This window comes from Salmo salar, chromosome 16 (assembly GCF_965601325.2).
Source record: "Salmo salar chromosome 16, fSalSal1, whole genome shotgun sequence".
In the NCBI taxonomy this organism is placed as follows: domain Eukaryota; kingdom Metazoa; phylum Chordata; class Actinopteri; order Salmoniformes; family Salmonidae; genus Salmo; species Salmo salar.
Window position 1 is genome coordinate 19,073,045 of NC_138306.1, and position 24,143 is coordinate 19,097,187.

General features: G+C 45.0%; 1 protein-coding gene and 1 long non-coding RNA gene across 2 annotated transcripts in view; one reads left to right on the forward strand and one right to left on the reverse strand.

The window, feature by feature from the left end:
- Positions 1–1,619: 1,619 nt before the first annotated feature.
- On the forward strand, positions 1,620–9,100 carry LOC106573313 (uncharacterized). Its single transcript, XR_001321309.3, has 3 exons — positions 1,620–2,347; positions 6,831–6,902; positions 8,278–9,100. It is a non-coding gene; the product is annotated as an uncharacterized LOC106573313 (long non-coding RNA).
- The window catches only part of LOC106573312 (uncharacterized), a 157,576-nt gene continuing 142,253 nt past the window's right edge, over positions 8,821–24,143 (reverse strand). Inside the window, exon 3 of the mRNA XM_014148259.3 lies at positions 8,821–22,583. Coding sequence (XP_014003734.2) covers positions 9,958–22,386 — 12,429 coding nt within the window. The 5' untranslated portion in view covers positions 22,387–22,583 and the 3' untranslated portion in view covers positions 8,821–9,957. The remainder of the gene's footprint in view (positions 22,584–24,143) is intronic.

Sequence of the window (24,143 nt, forward strand, 5' to 3'; positions counted from 1 at the left end):
ACTCTTTTTGAGAGGCTCTGAGAGAGAATCACCCTGAAAATCCTATCATGCCACATCACATTTCCGATCCTTTAAGATTCTCTGTGACGGCCACGAAAAAAAACCGTGAACAGAGGCTGAGAGAATGCATGACGGTGGTAGAGGGGTGTGTGGAGGAGGGAGGGTTGTGGGTAAGGGAAGTGGGGCGGATAGTGGCGAGTTGGATGTGGGTGCGTTACGCCGGTGGAGGGGCGTGGAGGGAGGTGGAGAAAGGGGTGTGGAGAGGGGTGGGTGGGGTCAAGGGAAAGGGGGCGGATGATGCAGTGAGAGATGTGGGCAAACTGACCATTCGCGCTAGCCATGAAAAGGACAGAGTGCTTCTCAGTTGTCATTCTATTGACATAAGACAGTCCTGTGTCAGTTTATAAAGTCTAAATACGCACGTGCAAATTTTTTATTACATCACCAGTCATGGTGCATTTAATTATTTCCCCCTTGAGATATTAAAAGAGCATAGTGGTGCAGACCTGATTTCAAATACTATTTCAAATACAGTATCTCAATTACTTCCATGTACATTTCAAAATAAGAATGTTTTATTTGAAAAGAAAAGTAGTTGAAAATTGTATTTGGAAATACTTGAAGAATTTGAAGAATTCAAGTACACCGATTCAAATACACTCCAATCCCAACGGGCACACCACGTCATTTCAACATGGAAATTTGGGTAATATTTGGTTGAGATGTTGATCAATGAGATTTCAACCTTTATTCACCCACTCAAAAAGACAGCCGGAAGTTCGTTGAATTCCCAATGTGTTATCACGATGCTTTCAACCATCTAAAAGCACAATAGAAGTCCAATGGAAAAAATAATGTCCGATTTTTGGTTTAGATGTCATCTAAATGTCGTATCATTGTGCTTTCAACCATTTAAAAGCACAACAAAGTTAAAATGGGAATACAACGTCAGATACAGTATATGTATTTATTGTTGAACCCTGGGTTGAATTGAAACAATAGCTGTTGATGACTTTGCAAATGCTATATAGGCCTAAATAACATAACTGATGATACAGTATATGACTAATAGAGTTTGGTTACATTTCATTTGCTCTGTTAACAGTAGCGGTTCTAGACTATTTCAACTGGGGGGGGGGGGGGGGGGGGGGGGGGGTCCGCGTGTTCTGCGTTGCCACTGTCTAATAAAGGATGTAAAAAAATAACATAGCAAAAATGTGTTATGTAAAAATTATTTCATAGTCTTCTTTTAGGGGGGCCACAAGGGGGTCTAAAATTGTTGCCACAGGGGCACTCCCCCCCTTTGGAATGAATTTGATAGGAGCAGTGACTCTATTTAGTTATTAATAATAATAATAATCATTCTCACAATAGCACATTGGTAGTACTCTGTGACAAATATCATAGCTGGGCTTGGTTAAAACCCTGGACGGGAGCAAAATGGATAGCTGTAGATCAGTGGTCGCCAACTGGTCGATCGCGATCGACTGGTCGATCTTCAAGGCATTCTTAGTCGATCAACAAATATCTCTGTAGAAAAGCCAACGAACGATAAAGGCTTGCGCTCAATTTTTAAAATCGCGTTGAGCTGTTGCCAGTAGGTGCACTTGGTTCAAAAGTCCTGCGCACCGGGTAAGCAAAGTATTCCCATGAGACAAACTGCGCCTACTCGGCGGACCGGCAAATCTGTGACTAAATTGAGTGCACCTCCTGCGCTGCCCAATCGGACAGCTCAAATCACCGTGGCTACAGAGCTTCCATGACCCTGGCCACAGCCAAGTTTAATAGGCTTCCAGCCTACGTAAGATTTAGTAACTTGTAAAACCATGACCACAGAGAGACTGCCAACGAATACAGCAAAGAGCTGCAGTTTTTATGAGTGAGTTCATGTTTAAGTTTATATTCAGCACTGCCACAGTTTTTATTCAACACTAAAAAAAAGTGCTTCTCCGTACTTCCGCTCGGGCTGCAGCTGCAATGAATGAGTGGCCAAGTATCGATAGCCCTGCGTTTAATTATTATTATCAGCTCGTCATGACGATTTTAATATTAAGGAATATTTAACTTTCTCTGGTCATAGGAACAACACTAATTTGTGCATGAGGCAGATGCGGTGCGACTCGAGTTTCGCCATCAGGTGGAAGACGGTGTCCCCTCTCTGGTCAGTCTCACCGGAGGAAAGGAAGGAGAGAGCAGGGACCTCGAGAGGCGGTTGGGAAAAATAGTTTTGAACGGTCATCCAACTCGGAATTCCAAGTCAGAACCTCAAGCATCATTCTAGAGCTCCGTCTTTTCGACCTGAAGATCACTGACGTCGTGATTTGACCTTGTTGATCATCAGATGCAGGTACCATCAGTCCAGTAAAATAAAAAAGCGAATTATTCAAATTTATGCTCCACAATGCCTCACTAGTACTAAACCAACTGATCTATTTTGTTATCAAAGCTCGAGTTTTGAAATATAATATGGTCTGATTAACAGTATTGGCAGGCCAATCATATAGCCAATATGCTGTGATGATGTATTAGGCCTACTGCCCAAACCTCATTCCTACAAAACTGTTTGTGTGAGGTTAACGTAAAAAAATAAATAAATCTGGGCAGTAGATCTCGGCTTGCTTTTTGATTGCGAAATGTGACGTTGACCCAGAAAATGTTGGTGACCACTGTTGTAGATAAATCAACTCTCCAGTAGGAGGTGCTGCCCAGCCTATTGTTTTTTTCTGATACAGGATATAACGTTGAAGATCTGATATTGTTTCAAATGTACAAATTCAACAGATTTTATACAAGGTTTGTCTATGTTGACAATTGGTTACCGTGATGACATAATTCTGTGGTTGAAATTTCACCACCAAAACAGGTTGTCAATGATGACCTTTTGAAAATCCATTGTATTTTCAACATAGATTCCACATCACAATACGTTGACAAATAACGTTGAAACAATGTTGATTCGACCAGTATTTTATATACCAGATACTCAAGTACACATGTATTTGAACCCAAGTCTGTAGTGGTGATGTTTTAAATTTGGAGTCTTCTATAGAGGTTCCACACTGCCTGAAAACGGTTGGAATAGCAGTAAATATCAGAAGGAGAAACTTCAAATATATATTCAAAGAGTCATCCAAACATTGTTATTTTGGACAACTAAACTGTTTATAAATGATTTATCTTGCAACCTTTATAGAAAATGTCAGATTACCATACGTATTAGGGCAGCACTTCTGTGGAAACAAGCTGTTCAGCGCCAACTGTTTCAGTCAGGCACATACAAGCACGCAAACACAGAGGCCAGCCGAAGCACGAGGCGATTGCTTTATGTACATAGCCCCTGCATCGCAACCCCATTTATTTCTCCTGCTAAATCTGGAACATCAAACAACCACTATTAGCTATTGTGCACTGTCTGTTCCTGTGCTGTAAGTAACTGGGAAAATTACAAATGTTCTTGTAGATAAAGGCCCCATAGGCACTACAGGACACCAGGCTCCCCACTGATATTCTGTTAAATAGAAGATCTAACGGATATCTGGCTGGGCTCTAATATGTTTTTATTGTTCTGTGTTCCAAGAAACTATGCTGACTTGATGTTGCTCCATTTCCTTTTGTTACTACCTTCATCTGTTTATTCATAGACTGTATCTCCTTGTTCATTTTTATGTTATACTGCTGTAAATGACCTACTTACTTTAACTCCTATTTTCAGGTGTGAGTCCCAAGGTAGCTTTTCCTGTGTAGTTACTCATCTACTCCCCCTGTAAATTCTAAAGGGGCAGATAGTGTTTTGATGGTTGTCGGGGGCTGAGTTAGTTTTCAAAGACTCCTTTGTCTCCTTTGTTCATGCCGGGGGAACTTGTTTGTATTGCATTATTCATACGTTATTCTCTGTGTGTTTCTAAAACACTGTGGTAATTTCAGAGACATCATCCTGGTAGAAAAACATCATAAACCTCTATGCTTGTGATGTAGGGAGGGTTCTCCCCGATGCGGAGAATGATGCAGATGGATCGTTTGGTTCATTCTGTCCTTCACGCTACAGCTCTCCCTCCCTCCCTACCTCCCTCCCTCTCTCTCCTTCCTTCTTTATCTGTTAAGGCTGGAGCCAAAAAATCCCGATAGAGGTGACCTCTTTGCCCCTCAGCCTTTATGTCATTACCGCTGACCAGCAGCCCGTCTTTATCTAGCCCCAATCTCCCAACCTCCCTCAGCGGCAGCCAGACAGCAGCCAGCAGCCAAACATACCATACCGCCAGAAAGACAGGAGAGAAGAGGTCGAGAGGAGGAGGAGGAGGAGGGGGAGGGAGGGAGAGGGTAGGAGAGAAGGGAAAGATAGGGGAAGGAGCAAGAGGGGGAGGGGAGATGGGGGAGGAAAGGATGAGGAGTATGAGTAAGAGAGAGAGAGAGTGAAAGAGAAATTCAGAGTGTTTGTTAGTCACATGTACAGGGATTGCAGGGTACAGTGAAAATCTTAGGCTCCGAGCTCCAACATGCAGGACTAGAATAATAGAAATGGTAATAAAAAAACAGCAATAGAAATAGCAGTGTATACATCATAACTGTAGCAGTGATTAATAAATACATGCCCATAGGGGTGGAGGCAGAGGAAAGACTGTTTAGTGGTTGGGGGGGAATGACCATAGAGGGAGCATCAAGACCATTGACATGGTACAAATTATAATAAAAAAATCTCTAATATACATACTAACAACTGCAACAGTGATAAATGTCGTTGTGGTGGGGGCAGAGTAAAAGTATTGTGGGGTGGGGGGAAAATGTCCATAGGGGGAGCAGCATGTAAGGTAAGTGACCATTGAGGGGGTGTGGGGGGAAAATGTCCATAGGGTGAGTAGCGGGGGGGAATGTCCATAGGGGGAGTAGCGGGGGGGAATGACCATAGGGGGAGTAGCGGGGGGAGTAGCGGGGGGGAATGACCATAGGGGGAGTAGCGGGGGGGAATGACCATAGGGGGAGTAGCGGGGGGAATGACCATAGGGGGAGTAGCGGGGGGGAATGACCATAGGGTGACAGTCTGAGGGTAAAAACTATTTTCCAGTCTTTGCCATGATGCTCCTGTACTACCTCTGTCTGAGTGATTGAAGTGGGGAGAACAGGGCATGGCTCGGGTGGCTCGGGTCCCTGATGATCTTCTTGACCTTCCTGTGACACCTGGTGTTGTAGGTGTCCTCTAGGGCAGGCAGTGTGCAACCAATGGTGTGTTTTGGCTGCACGTATCACCCTCTGAAGCGCCTTGCGGTCCGCGGCGGTGGAGTTGCGGTACCAGGCTGTGATGCAGCCCGACTGTATGCTCTTGATGGTGCTCCTGTAGAACACTGTGAGGACCCTCGGGGACAGGACGGATTTCTTCAGTATCCTGAGGTTGAAGAGTCGCTGTCGTGTCTTCTTCACCACGGTGTCCGTGTGGTTAGACCATTTCCGCTTCTCTGAGATGTGTACGCCGAGGAATTTAAAGTTATTGACCGTGTTCACAGCGACCTCGTTGAGGATGGGGGCGTGTCCAGCCTGGTTCCTCCTGAAGTCCAGAGTCAGCTCCTTTGTTTTGCTAACGCTGGGAGAGTGGTTGATTACCTAGCACCACACAGTCAGAGTGCCTACCTCTTCCCTGTAGGCTGTCTCATCGTTGTTGGTAATCAAGCCTACTACTGTTGTGTCGTCAGCAAACTTGATGATGGAGTAGGAACTGTGTGAGGCCACTCAGTCGTGGGTATACAGGGAGTACAGGAGGGGACTGAGGACGCACCCTTATGGAATCGCCATGTTGAGAATCAGTGTTTCGAGGAGGCCGTCAGGAAGTCCAGTACCCAGTTGCATAGGGAGGGGTTCACATCCAGGGCTGTGAGCTTTGTAATGAGCTTACAGGGCACTATAATATTGAAGGCCACGCTGTAGTCGATGAACAGCATCCTCACATATGCATTCCTTTTGTCCAGGTGAGTAAGGGCAGTGTGCAGTGCAATGGCGATTGCGTTGTCCGTGAATCTGTCAGGGCGGTAGGCGATTTGGAGAGGGTCGAGTGTGTCAAGGAGGAGGAGGAGGAGGAGGTGGTGGAAGAGGGAGGGAGAGACAAAACAAGAGGGAGTGAAGGGAATAGAGTAAGAGAAGATGGAGAGAGAAAAAAGGGAGAGCAACAGGTAGACATGGGCAGAGGGAGAGAGAGAGTAAAGGGAGAAAATGGGAAGTGAGCAAGAGTAAAGAAGAAGAGAGGGAACGAGAGAGAGAGGAGGAAGGGGAGAATTAGTGATGGAGAGATATATTAGAGAGAATGAGAGAATGGGGGAGAGGTAGAGGAACAGATGGTAGAAATTTGAGAGTAAGGGAGAGAGAGAAATATAGGGAGAGTGGCAGATTAAATGAGAAAGTGAAAAAGAGTGGCTGAGCGAGAGAGGGAGAGAGAAAGGTAGGAGCAGTACGGAGAGAGAAATAGTGGCAGATCAAATGAGAAAGGTAAAAAGAGAGACAGAGAGAAAGGTATGAGCAGTAGGGAGAGAGGAGGAGAGTGGCAGATCAAATGAGAAAGGATAGACTGAGCGAGCGAGCAAGCGAGAGAGAGAGAGAGAGAAATGCAATGCTATTTCAAGGCCAGAACTTACTGATAATGTCACTCTACTTCAAAGTGCAAAGCGCTCCTGTCATGCTCCTGCATCACTGCGCCTCTGGAGAATTCCCTCCTAGACCAGACGATACGAGGAAGCCTGACAGCAGTGTGCGGCGCTCGCACATTCTATTTGACACGTTTCTAGGCTAGATTGTGATGAAAAGTAGGCTACTTGGTTTCCTTGTTTAATCGTGTGTTCATCGACCCACAGTTGCTGACCAGAAGCAATGGAGGACACCTGTAGATGCCGAATGAGTCCAATCAATCTAAAGACATCATTAAGGTAATATAGTCAATAAGGACACTGAGTGAACAAAACATTAGGAACACCTTCCTAATATTGAGTTGCACCCCCTTTTGCCCTCAGAACAGCCTGGACTCTACAAGGTGTCGAAAGCGTTCCACAGGGATGCTGGCCCATGTTGACGCCAATGCTTCCAACAGTTGTGTCAAGTTGACTGGATGTCCTTTGGGTGGTGGACCATTCTTGATACACACGGGAAACTTTTGAGCGTGAAAAACCCAGCAGCTTTGCAGTTCTTGACACAAATACCAGTACGCCTGGGACCTACTACCATACCCTGTTCGAAGGCACTTAAATCTTTTGTCTTGTCCATTCACCCTCTGAATGGCACACACACACACAATCCATGTCTCTATTGTCTCAAGGCTTAAAAATCATTATTTAACCTGTCTCCTCCCCTTCATCTACACTGATTGAAGTGGATTTAACAAGTGACATCAATAAGGGATCATAGCTTTTACCTGTATTCACCTGGTCAGTCTGTCATGGAAAGAGCAGGTGTTCATATGGTTTTGTACACAGCATATACAGAGCTTTTGTATTAGAATGTCACTGAACTAAATACAGACTAACAAAAATAACAGCTGAGTATGATGCATGTCAGTGTCCCCATGTCACAATTCTGACAGCTTAATTTGACAAACACATTTCCTTTCATATTCAACGGTCTTATTATGTGATTCATATGGCACACATGTTCTGCTGAAGTCGTGTGCATCATTTTGACACAGGATATGATTCATGTTTTGGTGTGGATGATTTCTTATTAACCTTTGGATGCACCTACACAGAGAGAATGAACTACTTGGCATCCTGACTTTGCAGGCTTTTGATGATATAATGGCCAAAATAATTGGGTTGTATTACAATATAAATTCACCACATAAAATGTTGACTTGCGATTGACCAATGAACCACACGTGTCCAAATGAGCAGATGGGATATGCTAGAGCTTCTTGTTATGTTTTGAATGGACCACTTGCAAAGTGAAGGAGGAATGCTGAGTGGAGCACTGGACCTACTGAGAATCCCATTGGATGAATGTAACAGTCCACATTCAACAGGGACACATACGCAAACAATGGAATGCAATCCATCTAAACACACTGACCTTCCTGACTCTATCACGGTAAAGTCATCACATTCTCCTCTGGGACACAACAATGGTGTGTGAGAGAACCACAGCCTCTTTTATAACACTCAGAAGCATGTCTATTGTATTCCCCAGAAGCTGTCTCTTTGAGCTCTGAGGTCCTTGAATGAGAAAATAACCTCTCACTTTTCTTCTTGTCTGTCTACCTTCCCTCCCACCATCTATCATCCGTCTCTCTTCTCATTCCCTCGACACTCTCAGGTTGCTGGGTCATTCCGTGGATGACGTGAGGAGGACAGAGAACCCCCCCCTTCCACCCCAGCCCCGCCCCCTGTGTCTCTATCTGCCGCTGTGTCCTATGGCTTTTTATTCCTATATGATGTCAGATTGGGCTTATGTAGGGATAGAAGCCACTTAACACACGGTGAAAGAGCTTCATGAAGGCAGCACGGGGAGAGAAAAAAAACTGGAATTGTACCAGTCCTAGTTGGCTTGCTTTACAATGTCCCATATGCCTGGTACATATGGTTTGATGAATGTTTCCTGCTTCTGGTTTCATGTTCCCTGTAGTAAGGCTACATTTGTGCTCTTCCTTCAGATAATGAGCTAGCAGCTCATTGAAGTGTTCAGAGAAGAGTGAGTCAGATGCTGTTATGGTTGTCGGTGCACCTCTTTTTGCTTCCAGGCACAAACGGCCTTCACCGTTTTTCAATTTATGATGCTGTGGTGACAGCGGGCGTCTGCAGGGACGGATGTTGGAACATTTGCAAAAGATGCCATAAACAAAAGGAAGAAACAAGCGCGGAGAAACCAATGCATATTTTTAATAACCAACTTTAAGAGGCACTAAGTGAACCACTTTACAATACAAGAGGCATTGCATTTCCATGTATTTTCTCTCTCGCTCTCGCTCTCTCTCTCTGATTCTGTTGCACATTATTAAAATAAAACTTTGACATTGAGCATTGCACCAGAAAATCATCTACCTACAATATAATACAATGTAAGATACATATAAACAAGATAAAGCACCTTTTTTGTCTTAGTAAATAATATTCATAATTAAACAGTTGGAGGACAGACATGGAGGACTGAGTGTGTGTTTTGTGTGTGGTAATATCAGTGCATGGGAGAATCTCCTAAAACAGGTCTCAGGACTGTGAATTGTCCCTGGATGCACCTGAGTTTGTACAGATGCAAGCTTTCCTAATTTTCTTTCCTAAGGACGTACAGATGAATATTTTACTACAGGAGGTTTTACACAGTCTTTTTTTACAATTTTTTTAAAGAAACTACAGAGAACCAGCACAAACGGTTGGATGAATGCAACTGCTACAGATCTCATGTTCCCTTCAGTTAGAGGACATTGGTGTTCACATTACAATAAAGAATAACATAGCACCAGTTAATGTTTATACAAAAGCTAATATAATGAATGTCAATGAAGTACAGTAAGGTAAAAATACAAATAGAGTAATTTTTGGAGAAGCATATACAAAAGGTGCAAGGTCATTTGGTCCTGTTGCATTAAAAAAAGCAATATTCTCTATGAACACTTTTTGATTGTGAAACTGACATGCATTAGCTGTAAAAAAAAAAATATATATATATATTTTCAAGTATTCTTTTTGTATTTTTTTAATGAAATATAGTCTCTGAAAAAGATAATGTTCAACCTAGGAATAGCAGGAATTAGTCAATGATTTGCCCTACTAGCATTTTCATTCTAGATTAATAAAATAATCTCTGCCATTATTCCTCACATTTGTGTAATAACACATTTACAAGAGAAGAAGAAATAAAGTGACAACATAAGTATTTAGACAAACATTTCACAGAGAGCCATGCAATCTCATTCATGGTCATGAATTGTCTTGGTCATCAATAACGTGAACAACTATTCAGTCTCTTTGTTTTCTATCCCACAGATCCTTCCCGCAATCAGTTTATTGGTTCTGAAGTGTCCTTCCTCAAAGGAATCTTAAAACTGGTGAGCTTTTGGCCAAACAGCTGGCTCAGGAGGTTGTTCTGTGACTCTGCTGTCCTATAGGAGTGGCTCTCCATGGACCTCACCCCTGTCTTTGGCCTAGACTTATTCAAGGAATTGTTCATAGGAAGCGCTGACGCTTTAGAAACTGGGTAATGAAGAGGCCGTCCAAGAGGCCCTTTTTTGACTTTGTAATCCCCATTAATATGATGCACCATCTCTGCTTTCCTTGGCGTGCAGTTATCGAGGGAGCTTCTCTTTGCTTGAAGGCCTAGACTCCCTGATGTTTTGTGCTTGGAGACTATTTTGTTGCTGACCACATCTTCTTTCACTGAAGAGAGCACCGGGTATTCGCTGGAGTCGTCCGATTTCCTGTGAACTGCCGGACTCTCGCACTTGCTGGGACGGAACTTATTTTTGGTCTTGACGTCGGCAGCAAGGTTCTCCCATGTGGCAGACGAGGAGACCCTCTGTAAACTGTGAGGTGTCCTCATCTCTTTCCTCTTCTTTTGCTCTCTTCTCGCAGAGTCTTTGTCCTCATTGGATGCTGGGCCCTGGGAAGTGATCTTAGTGTGGTGGACTGGTGTTAACTCCATGGCCCTGGGGCTGTTGTTGGAGCTGTGTTTAGTGTTTTCACGGGGCTTGGGTGTGGAGGTTTTGTCATTCTGCTTGTTGTCATGGCTGTGAGGGCTGGTTGTCTGTTGCCCCAGCTCACCCTCCCTCATTTGGTCCATCACAATGGTAGATGATTTATGCTTTGTAGGAGGATGGTGGATATCATGTGTATCGGGTGTAATTGAGCTGTTGATCAGGTTTTCACGGAAACTAACATACAACTCCTCATCCGATGCCGTGGAATCTCCGCTCTGTATCTTCTTTTCAGCTTCTGCTGTGGTAGTCTGTATGCTGCTCTCAGGAGTGCTCTGCTTAGCATTGGCAAAGCACTCTCTTTCCTTTTCAGCTATACTGCTCTCAAGTGGATCATGCTCTTCCTTCACATCACATGGCTCTGTGAATGATTTGCCATCGGCCTCACCAATGTCTCTAACAGGCAGCTTAGGTGAAGGACTGGGATCAATGTCCTCTGTTTTGGGTGTAGCAGCTGAGAGACCTTCAGAGCCCAGGTGAAACGTACAATGCTCCAGCTCTACCAGCATGTCAGAGTAGTCCTCAGCCATGTCCTCCGTCTTCACACTGGCATAATTTTCAGTATGATATTCACCTGCACTGGTCTGTGTAGAGTCCTCTGTTGTGTGTACAGAGAGTTTCAGAACTGGCATCTCAGCACTCTTATTTAAGTGCAGTGAAGCTATGCTGGCGATGCCACTGTCAGAGCTGTTCTCTTGTAGACTGTCAGTAAGGATTTTTCTCTTTTTGTTAGCTGGCAATTCACACTCATCGTTCTCTTTGGAGGGAGATGTCTTGATAGGTCTGAGAACGCCTCTAAACTTGAAGATCTTATTCCCTCCTGACAAGTGCTTTTCCATGTGTCGGTCAAACTGCTCTTTCTTAGAGAAGGTATAGTTACAGGTGCTGCAGATGAAAGATTTCTTGATCACATGCATGACGTCTGCACACAGCTCACAGGTGTAGAGGGTGGTATGCTTTGAGTCAAGCTCATCCACCTCCTCATGCTCATTCTTCAGATGATATTTTAGTTCATGTGGCTCCTGGTAGGTTACTGGGCATTTGTGGCACAGAAAAATCTTATTTAAGTTGTGCACAACCAGATGCCTCTGAAGCTTGAAGGGTTTGGGGAACTGCTTGCCACAGTGGTGGCAGTCTCTCGAGGGGTCTTTACAGTTGGGGTGCATCTCCACATTCTTTGGCACTGGCTCTGTATTGTGCAGAACCTCAACTGGTGTCAGCGTGCTCGGTTTCCCCACTTTTTCACTGTTCCCTTTAGGCTTGACAACTTTGGGCTGAGCTACCTCTGTAGTTTTCACCTCCTGCTCTGTGTTTTCTACTACGGCTAGTTTCTCCTTGTTGAATACCTTACTGGACTCTCTGCTGGCCTTGCTGGGGCGGCGTTGCATGATGGAGGTGATGAAGTTCTTCACGGCTGACTCCTGCATGCCAGAGCCTGGCAGACTCCCCAGGATAGCGCTGTGTGACTGGCCCTTGCGGGCAAACTGCGTGGCATGCTCCCGTAAGTGCTCATTGTACATCCACACGTCTGATATCTCCTTCAGGCACATGCCACAGGTCCAGATGCCGGCCTTGTTCTTGGCGTGTTTCTCCCTCAGGTGGTCCCTCAGCTGCTCCCGGGAGCTGAACTTGCGCTGGACGCACATGTAGCAGGTGGGAGGTGGAGAGGGATTGTGGGATAACTTGTGGAAGTTGAGCTCCCCCAGGGTGAGGAACCAGGTGAAGCACACCTTGCACTTGTACTGTTTGTCCTTGATCTTTACGCTGCCCTCTTGTCGTTTCCTTCCCTTGCGTTCTGTGAGCTTCTTGGCCTTTGCAGTGTCTCTGGTCTCTGCATAATCAGTGCCAATGGGTCTTTCTAATGGGATGTCCTTATTGGAGTCAAATAATTGAATTTCGGGTAGCTGGAATGTGGTATTGAGGTTTGGGATGTCAATGCTGTGGAAAGGAGACACGTTGTCTGTAGCACATGGCTCTCCAGTATAAGGTGCAGAAGAGGCTATAATAGGAAGTGGACATGGTGGGGTTGGGGCTTCTGCTTTACAGGAAGTTGGGTCAGAGGAGATCACAGTATCAGTAACGGAGTCGTTGGAGGCACTCCATGACAATGATGCTTTGTCGATAGTGCTCTCAGGTTGGCATAGGAAGTCACTGCCATGGTCCACACCATTCTCATGATTGTCTTTGTGGTCTGTTGTGTCTCCTTTCATGCTACATAGTTTTTTGGAATCACTCTTTAATGTGCTATTATGACACATGTTCAACATGATAGCATCGTCAATGGATATTGTTTCATATTCACAAGGGTCATTTTGATTGTTGACAAATGTTTGGTCTATCTGATTTTCTGTATAGTCATCTTTCTTTTCGAGATATAGGTCAGGAGGAGGATAGCCTTGAACTAATGGTGAATCGGTTGATAGTTTCTGCTTCTTGTTCTTCTTACCATAAACCTTTGCAAATTTTTTCCTTTTCAGTTCCTCATTCCTAGTGGGGAATAACTGGGAGAATGTGCTTTCATCATCAAGAAAAGCATTCAAATCAGCGCTTAGGCTTGGAGGGCTTGCAAGAGAAGATTTAAAACAGGAGAGATTATCCACCTCATCTGTCGGGCCACTGTTTTTCTCACGTTCAATCTTTACTGCAACCTCTCCCAGTATCTCTTTGGCATTACTCTCATCTTTAGTTTGTTGCTCACATGCCTCTTTTGTTTCATACAAATTCTCTCTAGACATATCATACTCTCTACTAATATCCTTACTTACAGATACTTCCATACTAACTTCCGCTACTCCATTGATGATCTCTGGCAGATTTGTGCTTTTCACCTCTTCTGTATCATTGTTGCTTTGAGTCAAGTCCATAGCCAGATTTGTAATCTCTATTGGAGACATTGGCATCTGTTCAATGCCACTGTTACTTGTTACAGTAAATGGGACTTCCTCCTGCTCTGTAACTTTGTGGTTTACAAGATAATTGATTATGTCTTGTTTCTCAGGTGACTTGCAGCATCCTTGCTTTACCCGGGTTTGGAATTCAGGAGTAATAGCCTGTAATATGTCTGTTTTCAATATATTGAGAAGCTCGTCAGAGAATGGGTCAGGCTTCACATTCACTTCCTTGTTTCTGTTCTTCCGTGGTTTGTAGATTTTCTTGGCTTTTGTAAACTGAGGAGGCATTTGCTGGACTATGTCATCAGCTGGCACTGCCATATTTGTTTCACTTGTGATGTTCTCCAGGATAAAATTTGTTTCTCCTTGTTTGGTTACGAAGGAGCTATTACTTGTCTCAGGACAGTGATTCTCAGAAAACTCATTGCTTTCTGTTTGCAAACAGGTGTGTGGAACCAGGAGCTCTAGATCATCTTTGTTTCCTGTTTCTATAGACTGGGATGTTTGGTAACTGTGTAGACTCCCTTGATGATTTGCATTTTCCAAAATTGGGCTTCTTTCAGTCCTGATCAAATGTTTCATGGCCTTGTGTCTCTTCAATCCTTGCACTGTCCGGAAACACGTTGAGCATATCTCACACAGATGTATCTTTTTCTGCGTGGTTTCTTCCTCTTGCTGGTGGGTTACTGAGCACTGACCTTCCTCAACTGTTAGTGATTCTGTTTGGTCTGATGGTAATGGGGTTGGCTCATTCTCACAGATCATCAATGGTTTGGGTGTGTGCTGATTATCTGAGATGTCCTTTATAAAAGCAAGGGTGTTCAGCTCACTAGGGACCTTATAAATATCCAGGGCCTCTGGATCCACTCTCTTCAGCAAGTCAACATGTAAGTCCAAATAATCAATCGTTTGAAGGGGAGCCGGGCAAATGTCCAAATCGCCAGTGGACGGAGCAGTGCTCTGAGAAGGGAGACCCAGTAAAATGGATGGACATTTTATGTCATTTTGGATGTTGCTCTTGTTCAAAGATTCATCTGGTGGACTTTGCTTGGCTGTATGGTCTGGACTCATAGGTACCTCTGTCTCTATGTCACACAGTCTTTTGTCTGATGTCAATGTCGTGTCATCACTACGATCACACGGTTCACAGTCATCCTTGGGGCTCTGCTTGATGGTTGGTTCCTCCTCATCCACATTGGCTGGGGAGATAGGAGTGTAATCAAACTGACTCAGTTGTGGAGGCTCATCTGGAATGTAATTGTAGTTCAGTGGGCTTAATTTGAAATCATACAGTGATACAGAGACTCTCTTCGTAAGGGCCTCCATTGCCTCAGATTCCTCTGTTGCAATGGTCAAGGGTAGAGGAGAGGGAATGCAGGCTTCAGTGCTACATATTTTACTGTCTGTGATTCCCAAGTCCAGTTGAGGAGGACTTACTGAAGAGTACTCCATCTCAGCTGTTATGGTCAATGAGTCATCAATATGCAGTGCTTCTTTGGCATTTATGTCGTCACAATTTTCCTCCTTGGGAGATTGGATTGAGGCTGGGATAGTATCTATATTATTGCATGTGATTGGCTGTGAATGTTCTTGTTCTTGTGTGTTAGGGTTGTCCACAGGTGTGTGTGGAGAAGCTGGTAGAACAGGACTGGATGGAGGAGCATCCTCTGGAATAATATCCAGCCTTTCGTCCATCTGCAAATCATCTTTGCATGGTGAGTGCTGGGGAAATGCCATGAGATGTAAGGGAACTTTTTCCTGGATGTATTCCACTTCTGGAATCGTTTCTATTTGTCTATGGTTAGCCTCACATTCAGGTTCCATTTCTGTTTCTTTGTCCTCAGGTGTATGTTCCATGTGTGCATCGCTGTCAAGGTCACTGTCACACTCAGCAATGACCAACATGGTGCTTTCATCATCTGAGTCAATGTTGGAAAAGGGTGATATGTGGCTAGCATGTTCTGTATTGGTTTCCATCAACAGTGGACTGCAAGGCTTAACTGCGACAGTCTCCATGAAGACATGGGTTGATTGATTGGCAATATCATTCACGGGGGGGCTACACCTCAGAGAAACTGTGTGACTTAGCACTTCATTCTGTATTGCACTTTTGGATTCAATGTTGTCTTCCTTCATTACACATGTTGAACTGTCCTCCGTCTGTTCATTTGCAGATGGTGAAGGACATACACTCTTACAGTTACTTTGGATGTATATGGATTGTTCCTCAGATGCATTTTCTACCTCTTCAGGCTTATTATCCAAGTTGACATCCATTTCCTGCTCTGCTAGGTTGGACCCATTGGAGGGCTGACTCACGGACTTAGCATTGAGACTGATGTCCTCCACTGGCTCCTGATGCTCATCAATGGTAGTATCTAGAAGCTCTGTATGCTCAACAATGGTGGTATCTAGCAGCTCTGTGTGCTCATCAATGGTAGTATCTAGAAGCTCTGTGTGTTCATCAATGGAAGCATCTAGAAGCTCTGTGTGCTCGTCAATGGAAGTATTTAGAAGCCCTGGATGCTCGTCAATGGTAGTATCTAGAAGCTCTGTATGCTCATCAATGGTAGTATCTAGAAGCTCTGTATGCTCATCAATGGTAGTATCTAGAGGCTCTGTATGCTCATCAATGGTAGTATCTAGAAGCTCTGTATGCTCATCAATGGTAGTATCTAGAAGCACTGTATGCTCATCAATGGTAGTATCTAGACGCTCTGTATGATCAGGGAGGGCACTTTTGGCTTCAAGGATTTCATCCCCATAGTCCTCTAGCTTCTGGTTCTCACAGGTCTCCTCAGCCATTGGTTGATTATCCATTTCAGTTTTTGAGCAATAATCAGTTTCTATAACACTATTGTCTTCAGTGACATTGCTCATGATTGGGATGTCTTTGAATTCTGACCCACTGTCGTTGTTATGTAGTGACTCAGTTGGCTGGAGTGAAACAATCTCTTTTACATCAGATGGGAGCTCTGTTTTTTCAGAGAGAGGAGGCTGTGACTTAAAGTGTGTGGATTTAATATTCGCCTCATCAGGAATCACCATTTCATTATGATCTCTGCTTTCAGCAGCATCAGCAGATGGAGTTTGGCTTTCACTGTGTAAGTGTGCTGGGCTCTTACGTGAGGTGAGGATTGGCTCCTCCTCTTCAGGTGTTATCGGATCATTTTTTAAAATGGAATCTGATATCACTTCCAGGCTTTTCATCAGGTTTTCGGCATAGGCCTTACTCTCTAGAATCTCCTCAGATTTCTCTATGTCAGTTCTCTTGTCAACATCCATGTCTTCATCTCTGTGGTCCTCCTGTTTCAGTTGTTCTTTCACTTTCTCTGTATTTGAAGTTGTGGTTGTCATACTGTGTTCACGATCATCCTTCTTGCTAAATTGTTCAAGGACAATGGGTTCATCATGGGTTGGAGTATGCTGTCCCTCCATCAACTCAAACTCAAATGGACTGGACCATGGTAGACTATGCTCAGCAAAGGACTCTGAATGTGGGTCAGATGGCATAATTGACACTGCCAGCGCCATGCTTTGCACAGGGCAGCACATATCTAGACCAGTGTCTTCATTCTCAGATTCGTCGTCCAGACGCAGAGGGGAGAATTTGCTCATCTTCAGCTGCTTTGGGGACTCCTCAGTAAGCAGTGGTGGACTCAGCTTGGCTGTCTGGAGCTGATTTTCCAACTCGGTCACAATCCTCTTTATCTCTAGCTCATCTTCTGACACACAGCTGTTGAGATTTGTACTGTAGTCAATTATTTTGTCTGGCAGAGACAAAGGAACATGATTGTAATCTGATTTCTTTTCATTTAATTTATCAGAGCCGTCTTTGTATTGGGATATCTCATCCGGTAACATGGGGCTGACATCGACCATAAGGCCCCAGTCCCTCTGATCCAAGAAAGGAGAAAGAAAGGATGATGAGCTAAACACCTCCTTTTTGTCATTGGTGGTATTTAAGGAGTTGAAACCTTCTTTGTGCATTGGAATGTCAGTGTAGAGGCCATTTTCAAATCCTGCCACTGAGAGGTCCCCGAACATTGACGATGTGTCAAATGAGAGAGGAGACTTCATAAGACTCTGGTCCTGCTCTAGGGGGTATGGGATCAGATCTGATGTATCTTTCTGTGGCAGAGGCTCCTGAAGTTCAATTGGAGACAGGCACACTTCATCCATGAGTGCACTGCAAAGAGGTGTGGACTTGGGGACTAAGTCATTAGTGAAAGTCATTGGATCTTTCATTGGATAGACACTCTCATTGTGTTTGTCAAACATAGAAATGTCTGATAGCTTTGAATGCGGCTGTATAGATTGACATCCCACACTTTCTCGTCTTTTGTGTACAGATTTTTCCTTTGAGATGGTTTCATCTTTTTTGAATTTATTATAAGAATGTGCTTCCATGTTGTTTGTGGCAGGATGTGCTGATTGAAGCTGATGTGATTTGAGATCAGAACTAATAGACTGAAAATTTATTGATTCCCCTTTGGAGATCTTGACGGCTGTTCTTAGTGGTGCGTTTTTGTCTGAACTTGCTTTCGTTTCAGTTTGTCTGCTAAATGAGTCGTCCTTCTCCCTTTGGGACACATCTGTGCTTCTGCATTTCTCAAGGGTTTTCACTGCACTCCCCACCTTTAGTAGCCCTGATACTGGATCAACATCTTCAATGTTCGAGTTAGTGATACTTAAGGCCATTGACGTGTCTTTATTAGTAGAGAGGAAAGTCTTATCAGTGCTATACCTCTGAGTAGATTTGGTGAATGTCAGTGCTAGTTGTGTGCTAGACTCTTTGCATAACTTTTGTGGAGATCGCTCGTAGGTTCTCTGCTCGGAAGAGTCTTTCCTCCTGATCTCCACCCTTTTCTCACAGTCTGAGTCTGTGCGGTCAGTGCTTTTGGGGCTGTTGATGCCATCGCTGGAGATACTCACAGACGTGCTGACTTCACTGCTAGTGGATGACCTGCTGCCTCTCCTCCGAAGTCTCTGGTGAGAGCCAGGTTTCTCTAGAGACAAGGAGACATCTTCAGCTTTCTTTAACTCAAAGCACTCTTTTGACTCGTGCCTCCATGCTGCACTGTCCCTGTCACTCCTAGCCCTCCATTTGCACTCCTTTGTGTAGGTGTACTTGCAGCGGCTGCTTTGGCTCAGGCGACCTTGGCTTGCTATCTTCACAGGCTCAGACTCGTCATCTGAGTCTGAGACATAGTCGTACTCCCCAAATGTAGGGTTTGGCACTGTGGGTGTCAATCTCTCCATCACCAGTGAGAACTGGAGGTTTTTGGTGCCTTTTACATGGAGCTTGTGTAACTTGTTTTTCTGTTGAACTATTTTGTGGATGAGTTCTTTGCTCCAGGTACCGGCACCGGTCCTTTTCCTTTTATTCTCCCTTGCTGCAATCCTTGGGGTTGGGGAACTCCTGTTTGCAGAGGAGACTTGGGAAGAGGTTGAGCCACTCAACAAAGAGCTATCCCGGAGGCGTCGAACTCCACAACGTTCTGAAAATGTGCTGGATAAGAGAAACCTTGGAGTGTTAGTGTTTTCCTTTTCACTCTTGCACAGCTTTCTTATATCTTTCACTTTATTTTCTTGCTCCCTCTGTTTCTCCCCCGAGGCGATCCTTGAATTTATATGAGATAGTTCTTTTTTGATGTTGATTTTCTCATCCTGCTCAAAATTCAGAGTGGTCTTCTCAAGTTTGCTTTCTGTGTGGTTGTTGTTGTCTGTCTGAAGGCTCGCTTTGTCTGAGTCATAAAGATATTTTCCTTGTGTCAGAGACCTATCATTTTCAGTAGATTGTTTGCTTTTGCCCTCAAAGACCATTGAGTCTTTGGTTGTCAGAGTCTGCCTGTTTGACGATACTTTGACAGTGGTGGGATCATCATCTGCGAATGCATCAATGAAGCTGCTGTCAATCTCTGCATTGTCTGACTGATAGCCCAGTCCATTTAGAGCCTCAGTGATTAGGCTATCTAATTTTGCATCCTCCATCTCCAAGTCAGGAAGAGAGACGGGAAGGTTACCTGCCCCAGTGAACAGGTTAAGTTTCATGGGGTCATCCTTAGAATCTCCTTTTGTTTCGCTGTCAGACATCAGCTCTCCATTCTTATTGAGCCCCAGGAGAGACAGGTGAAGGTCAGTTGGACACCTTGGCATGGAGACACGTTGACATAAACTGGTCCCAGAGGATGAATCTTTTGTCATGTCATTGTGAAACTGTGTTGAACTTCCTGGAGTTGTTCTGGTGTCGTCCACTTTCTGTGAAAATGCATGCTGTCCACAGTATTGCTTATGGCCAAGGAATGAGGCCAGGTTAGTGAAGTTCTGATCACACTGCTTGCACGTGAGAAGCACATCCAGTTGGTCAAGGTTTGCCGTGGCTAAAGACGTGGCTAACAGTTGATGTGCAGAGTATGGTGGTGGAGGTGGGTGGTGCTCCACCCCAAAGCCCTCCATATAGCCCTTGTTGCCTTCCATACTAGGCTTTTGATGTTCGTTATTCTGCAGGTAGCTCATCATGTCATCTTTTTCCCTCTCTGGGGCATAAGGCAGATTACGGGAGGCGTCTGAGTGGAAATGGTGAGAGTTAGTGCTGAGGTGATCTGTGGGTCCTTGTGCCTTCAATTGGTGCTGGTGATAAAATGGAGGGGGATGCCCAGTCTTTGATATCTGACTGTCCTCAGAGAGGTTGACAGGGCTTGTTGAGGCTGGGGAGAGTGAGGAACATGTGCTGCTAGAGGCTGGGTTATGAATTGGGGAGGGCGAGGGAGAGTCATATGGTGACACCATCATAAGTCCCATTGGTGGGACCTGCAATGGTGGATATCCATATGTACTTGATGATGCCCCAGGTACTGATTGATTCATTCCAAAATATATAGGCTTATTCTTGGACTCACAGACCTGTGCGTGACTTGTCTCAACTTTAAAATGTGGTATTGTACTGCAGCCCTGTTTGACACTCTCTTGCCTTGGGTTTGATAGACCTTCACTAGGTCTATTGTTTTGGAAGGAGCTGGGGCTTTTCAGTGAGCCATTCTTATGTGATTTAGTGTCATCCTGCCAGTCAGAGGGTGCTACCAAAAAAGTGAGCTTTTGGTTGCTTTGTTGCCTAGACAACTCAGTCCTGTTTTGGTTTGGCATGACAGAAGTTAGGCGTATCTGCTGCCATGGCATCCTACTGCTTTTGGATGTGTTTGGCCTTTGATCGACGGCTGGTTGGTTCTGAAACTTATCATTCATATTAGGATAAGCCATAGTGTTTTGGTCTGCTGGTGAAAAGGTCTTATTCGGTCCCTCCCATGAGTGTGGTAACCTACTATGGGGCTTGGTGTTGACGCTTTTGTCAAAAGGCACTGAGCCCATGTGGATGCTATTGAGTCGAGGGCTGCTGTTGTAGGCTTTGTTTGAAAAGTGCATTTGGGAGTTTGGACCTTGTGCAATATTTCTGGCATGGTGTACACTGGCTTGAATGTGTGTTCTCTGGCTGGCAGCAGCACTGTCTTTGGGGTGGCAACTCCTCTTGCTCCCTGAAGTGAGGGCTACATCCCGATTGTCTGCCTGGACGAAAGTGTCCGTGCTATCTGGCAGGGAACTCTTACCCTGATCTGACTGCTGGGAGATAGAGCCAGAGCTCTCACTACTAGCTGAGTCCTCACTCAGGCCCCTGGTGCAGTGCATAGAGGACGTGGCCCCTTGTGGTGCTTGCAGGTACTGTGGTGGCTGTGGAGGATGGGGGTAGGAAGACCTGTCCTGTCGCTGGTCACTGTTGAATTGAGTGTTATTCTGAACCCCCTCCTGCCCCTCCACAGATGTCTGAAAGGTAAAAGAGTTAAGAGTCACCTGGGCAGGAGTCAAAGAGGAGTCTATATAGTCCTGGGATTGGGGGTTCTGATCACAGGGAAAAGGGTCTGGGTTTGAGTCTTCCAATAAGAGGTATCCGTACTGAAATGGCAGAAAGCTGACATTTGCCTTGTTCACCTCCGAGAGAACTGTGGATTTTTGTGAGGAAATCCCATAGTTAGAACCATTAAAAGTCCTTTCTGGAGACTGCCAGTCATTGGAGCCACTCAACTGAAAGTCTGGGAAGAGCAGCTGGCCGCTTGGCTGTGTGTTATTATTGTTCTCCATTGGGCCTGGTTGCTGCTGCTGCTGGGGTGGCTGCTGGTGTGTGGATGTCCCACCTGTGGTTCCCAGTGCCTGTGAGGTATAGCTTGGGGAGGTGAGATTGGAGGAGGTCTCCTGGAAGCAGCGGCTGTAGTTGAGCTCCTCCTGCTGCAGCTCGGCCTCTCGCTCTGGTATACTGGGCACGTGGAACCTGTAGCTGCCCGACACAGGGCCTCGACTGGCCTCCAGCTTCTTGGGTGGCGAGACCTTCTGCTGTGGGTAGGCGATGCCGATTGTAGGGTTAGAGCGTGGGTTGATGATGCTGAGTCTGTATAGCTGCTGTGGGTTGCCGCGCTCCGACTTCCCTGACCGCTTACCCTTGTCTCGGCTCCGGTTCTTTCCGCTGGGGGATTGGGGGCTGCTTTTGCCACTGGGCCACGTCCTGTTGCTGGCGAACTTAGGCTTGTTCTGCAGTGACTTGAAGTCTATTTTCCCCGCCTGCTGAGGTCGGATCACAGCCTCGCGCTGCTGAGTATAGTCCCTGTCCTTGTCTACAAACTTGGCCCCTCTGCTGATTGTCCGCTCCTCCAAGTCCGAACTTGAGAAGTGCTCTGAAGACTCTTTTGTGGCTTTCTCATTGCTGCTGTACTGCTCCAGTGCAGTGCCCTCATCCTGCAGTTTGAACTCAGCGTCCAGCTTTTTGACAGCGTACGTGTGCTGAGTCTCTCCTGCCATGGTGCAGGCGAGGCTTGCTGGGCAGGCCTGGTCCTCAGAGATGCTATCTGGGAGGCAGAGGCATGATGAGTCTGGGAGTATGGATCAATACGCTGCTTCCATTGGCACAAACGGCAGGGATGGGAGGGCGGCTCTGCGCGATTATCTCTCCATTCTCATCGTGGACCACCAATCTGTCAGTTTACCGTCTGGGAATCCTGCAGAGACAGAGAGGAGAAAGAGGGGGTCAGATTTCTGAAACATATTTTACATTGTTTTGCTTTCGTTCAAGTTGCATTCCATTAAAAAAGCATGACAATTGCCATTCTAAATGCATTTCTATAAATGTATGGTTTAAGAATAATAAAATGCTAACTCCAGAATAAATAAATATAATAATAATATATCATTGACCAGCATTCATTCATTCATTCATTCATTCATTCATGTATATAGTTGCATAACTATTTGTAGAACAAAGAACAGTACAGGTACATAAGTCAGCAGGGATATTAGCTTTACTAAACCTACAGAGTAGGATGAGAGGTGAGTGATTCAGTAAAAAGCTGTTTTCCAGCTGTTGCCAGGAGAGGGCAGTATTGCCACAGTTTTGCCTCAGTACTGCCACACAAGGGACAAAGACACATTGTACAGTATACAGGCACATTATAAACCCTTTTTAAGTTGTCCAGATACATCTGAAAACCACAACAGCAATTCAGCTAATCACTCAGTGCACTGTCATGGTCAATAGATATAAAACTCATATAGCTATGTGTTACGTTCCCCAGTTTCTGTGTTGTAGTTTGTGTATTTGTGAGTGTGTGTTTCAGGAAATGGCTTCCTGAAATTCTCCCCGAGCAGCTGATTGGTCGGCCTCCATTGATTGGAGAGCTGACCCCGCCCCCTCGTCAGGACGCAGCTGTCTTCAATTACAGACTCCTTCTGAAGCAATATAAGCCAGTGTTCTGTTGCTCAAAAGAGCACCAGATGATTGCTGAGGGTGGAGGCAGATGGCTGAGGGTTATCATGTTGGTTGTTGCTAACAGGGTTGGTATGTACTGTGTTAGATGATTGCTGAGAGAGAAGGCTGATGGTTATATCATAGGTTGGATGTTGCTGAGAGTGAGACAGTACATACCAAAACTGCCTATGTTAGTTGTTGCTGGGAGTAGCCTTGGTATGTTCTGTGTTAGTTTGTTGCTCAGTCAGCTTATTTGATATCCTGTGCTTCTCTTTTTTGTGTGAAATTGTTTATAATTTTCTGTTTAATTTGTTCCCAGGGGGGAAGGGGAAGGCACCTAGGGAGTGCTTAGGCAAGAGGCCCACGGGCATATATAACCTGTAGTATTCACTGTCTATGCACACTAGGAAAGACCTGGGCGGACCACCCCCTGTATTTTTGTTAGTGCACCAGGTGGTGCTTGTTAGGTAGGCAGGTAAGGTAGGAGAGGGGGCTTTGATATTTACTTTCTTTGGTTCCGTCCAGCCCCTTTTCCCCAATTACCGCGTAATGGCATAAATTCCTTGTAAACAGTAATTTTCTGCCTTTTGTCATCCTTGCTCACACCTACGGTCCATACCTCTTTCACACCACAGAGAGTTGAGTTGTAGCAGGGTGTTGCGTTCCCTCTTCCTAGAGGCGTGCGTAATATAATGGGGGCTAATCTGGGATTCTATTAAACCCACCAGACCCTGCTGCACTGAGCTGTCTGTGATTGGTGATTGAGGTGTGATGGTAGGTTGTGAGTTTGGATGGCTTGTTTAGTTTGTGTGTT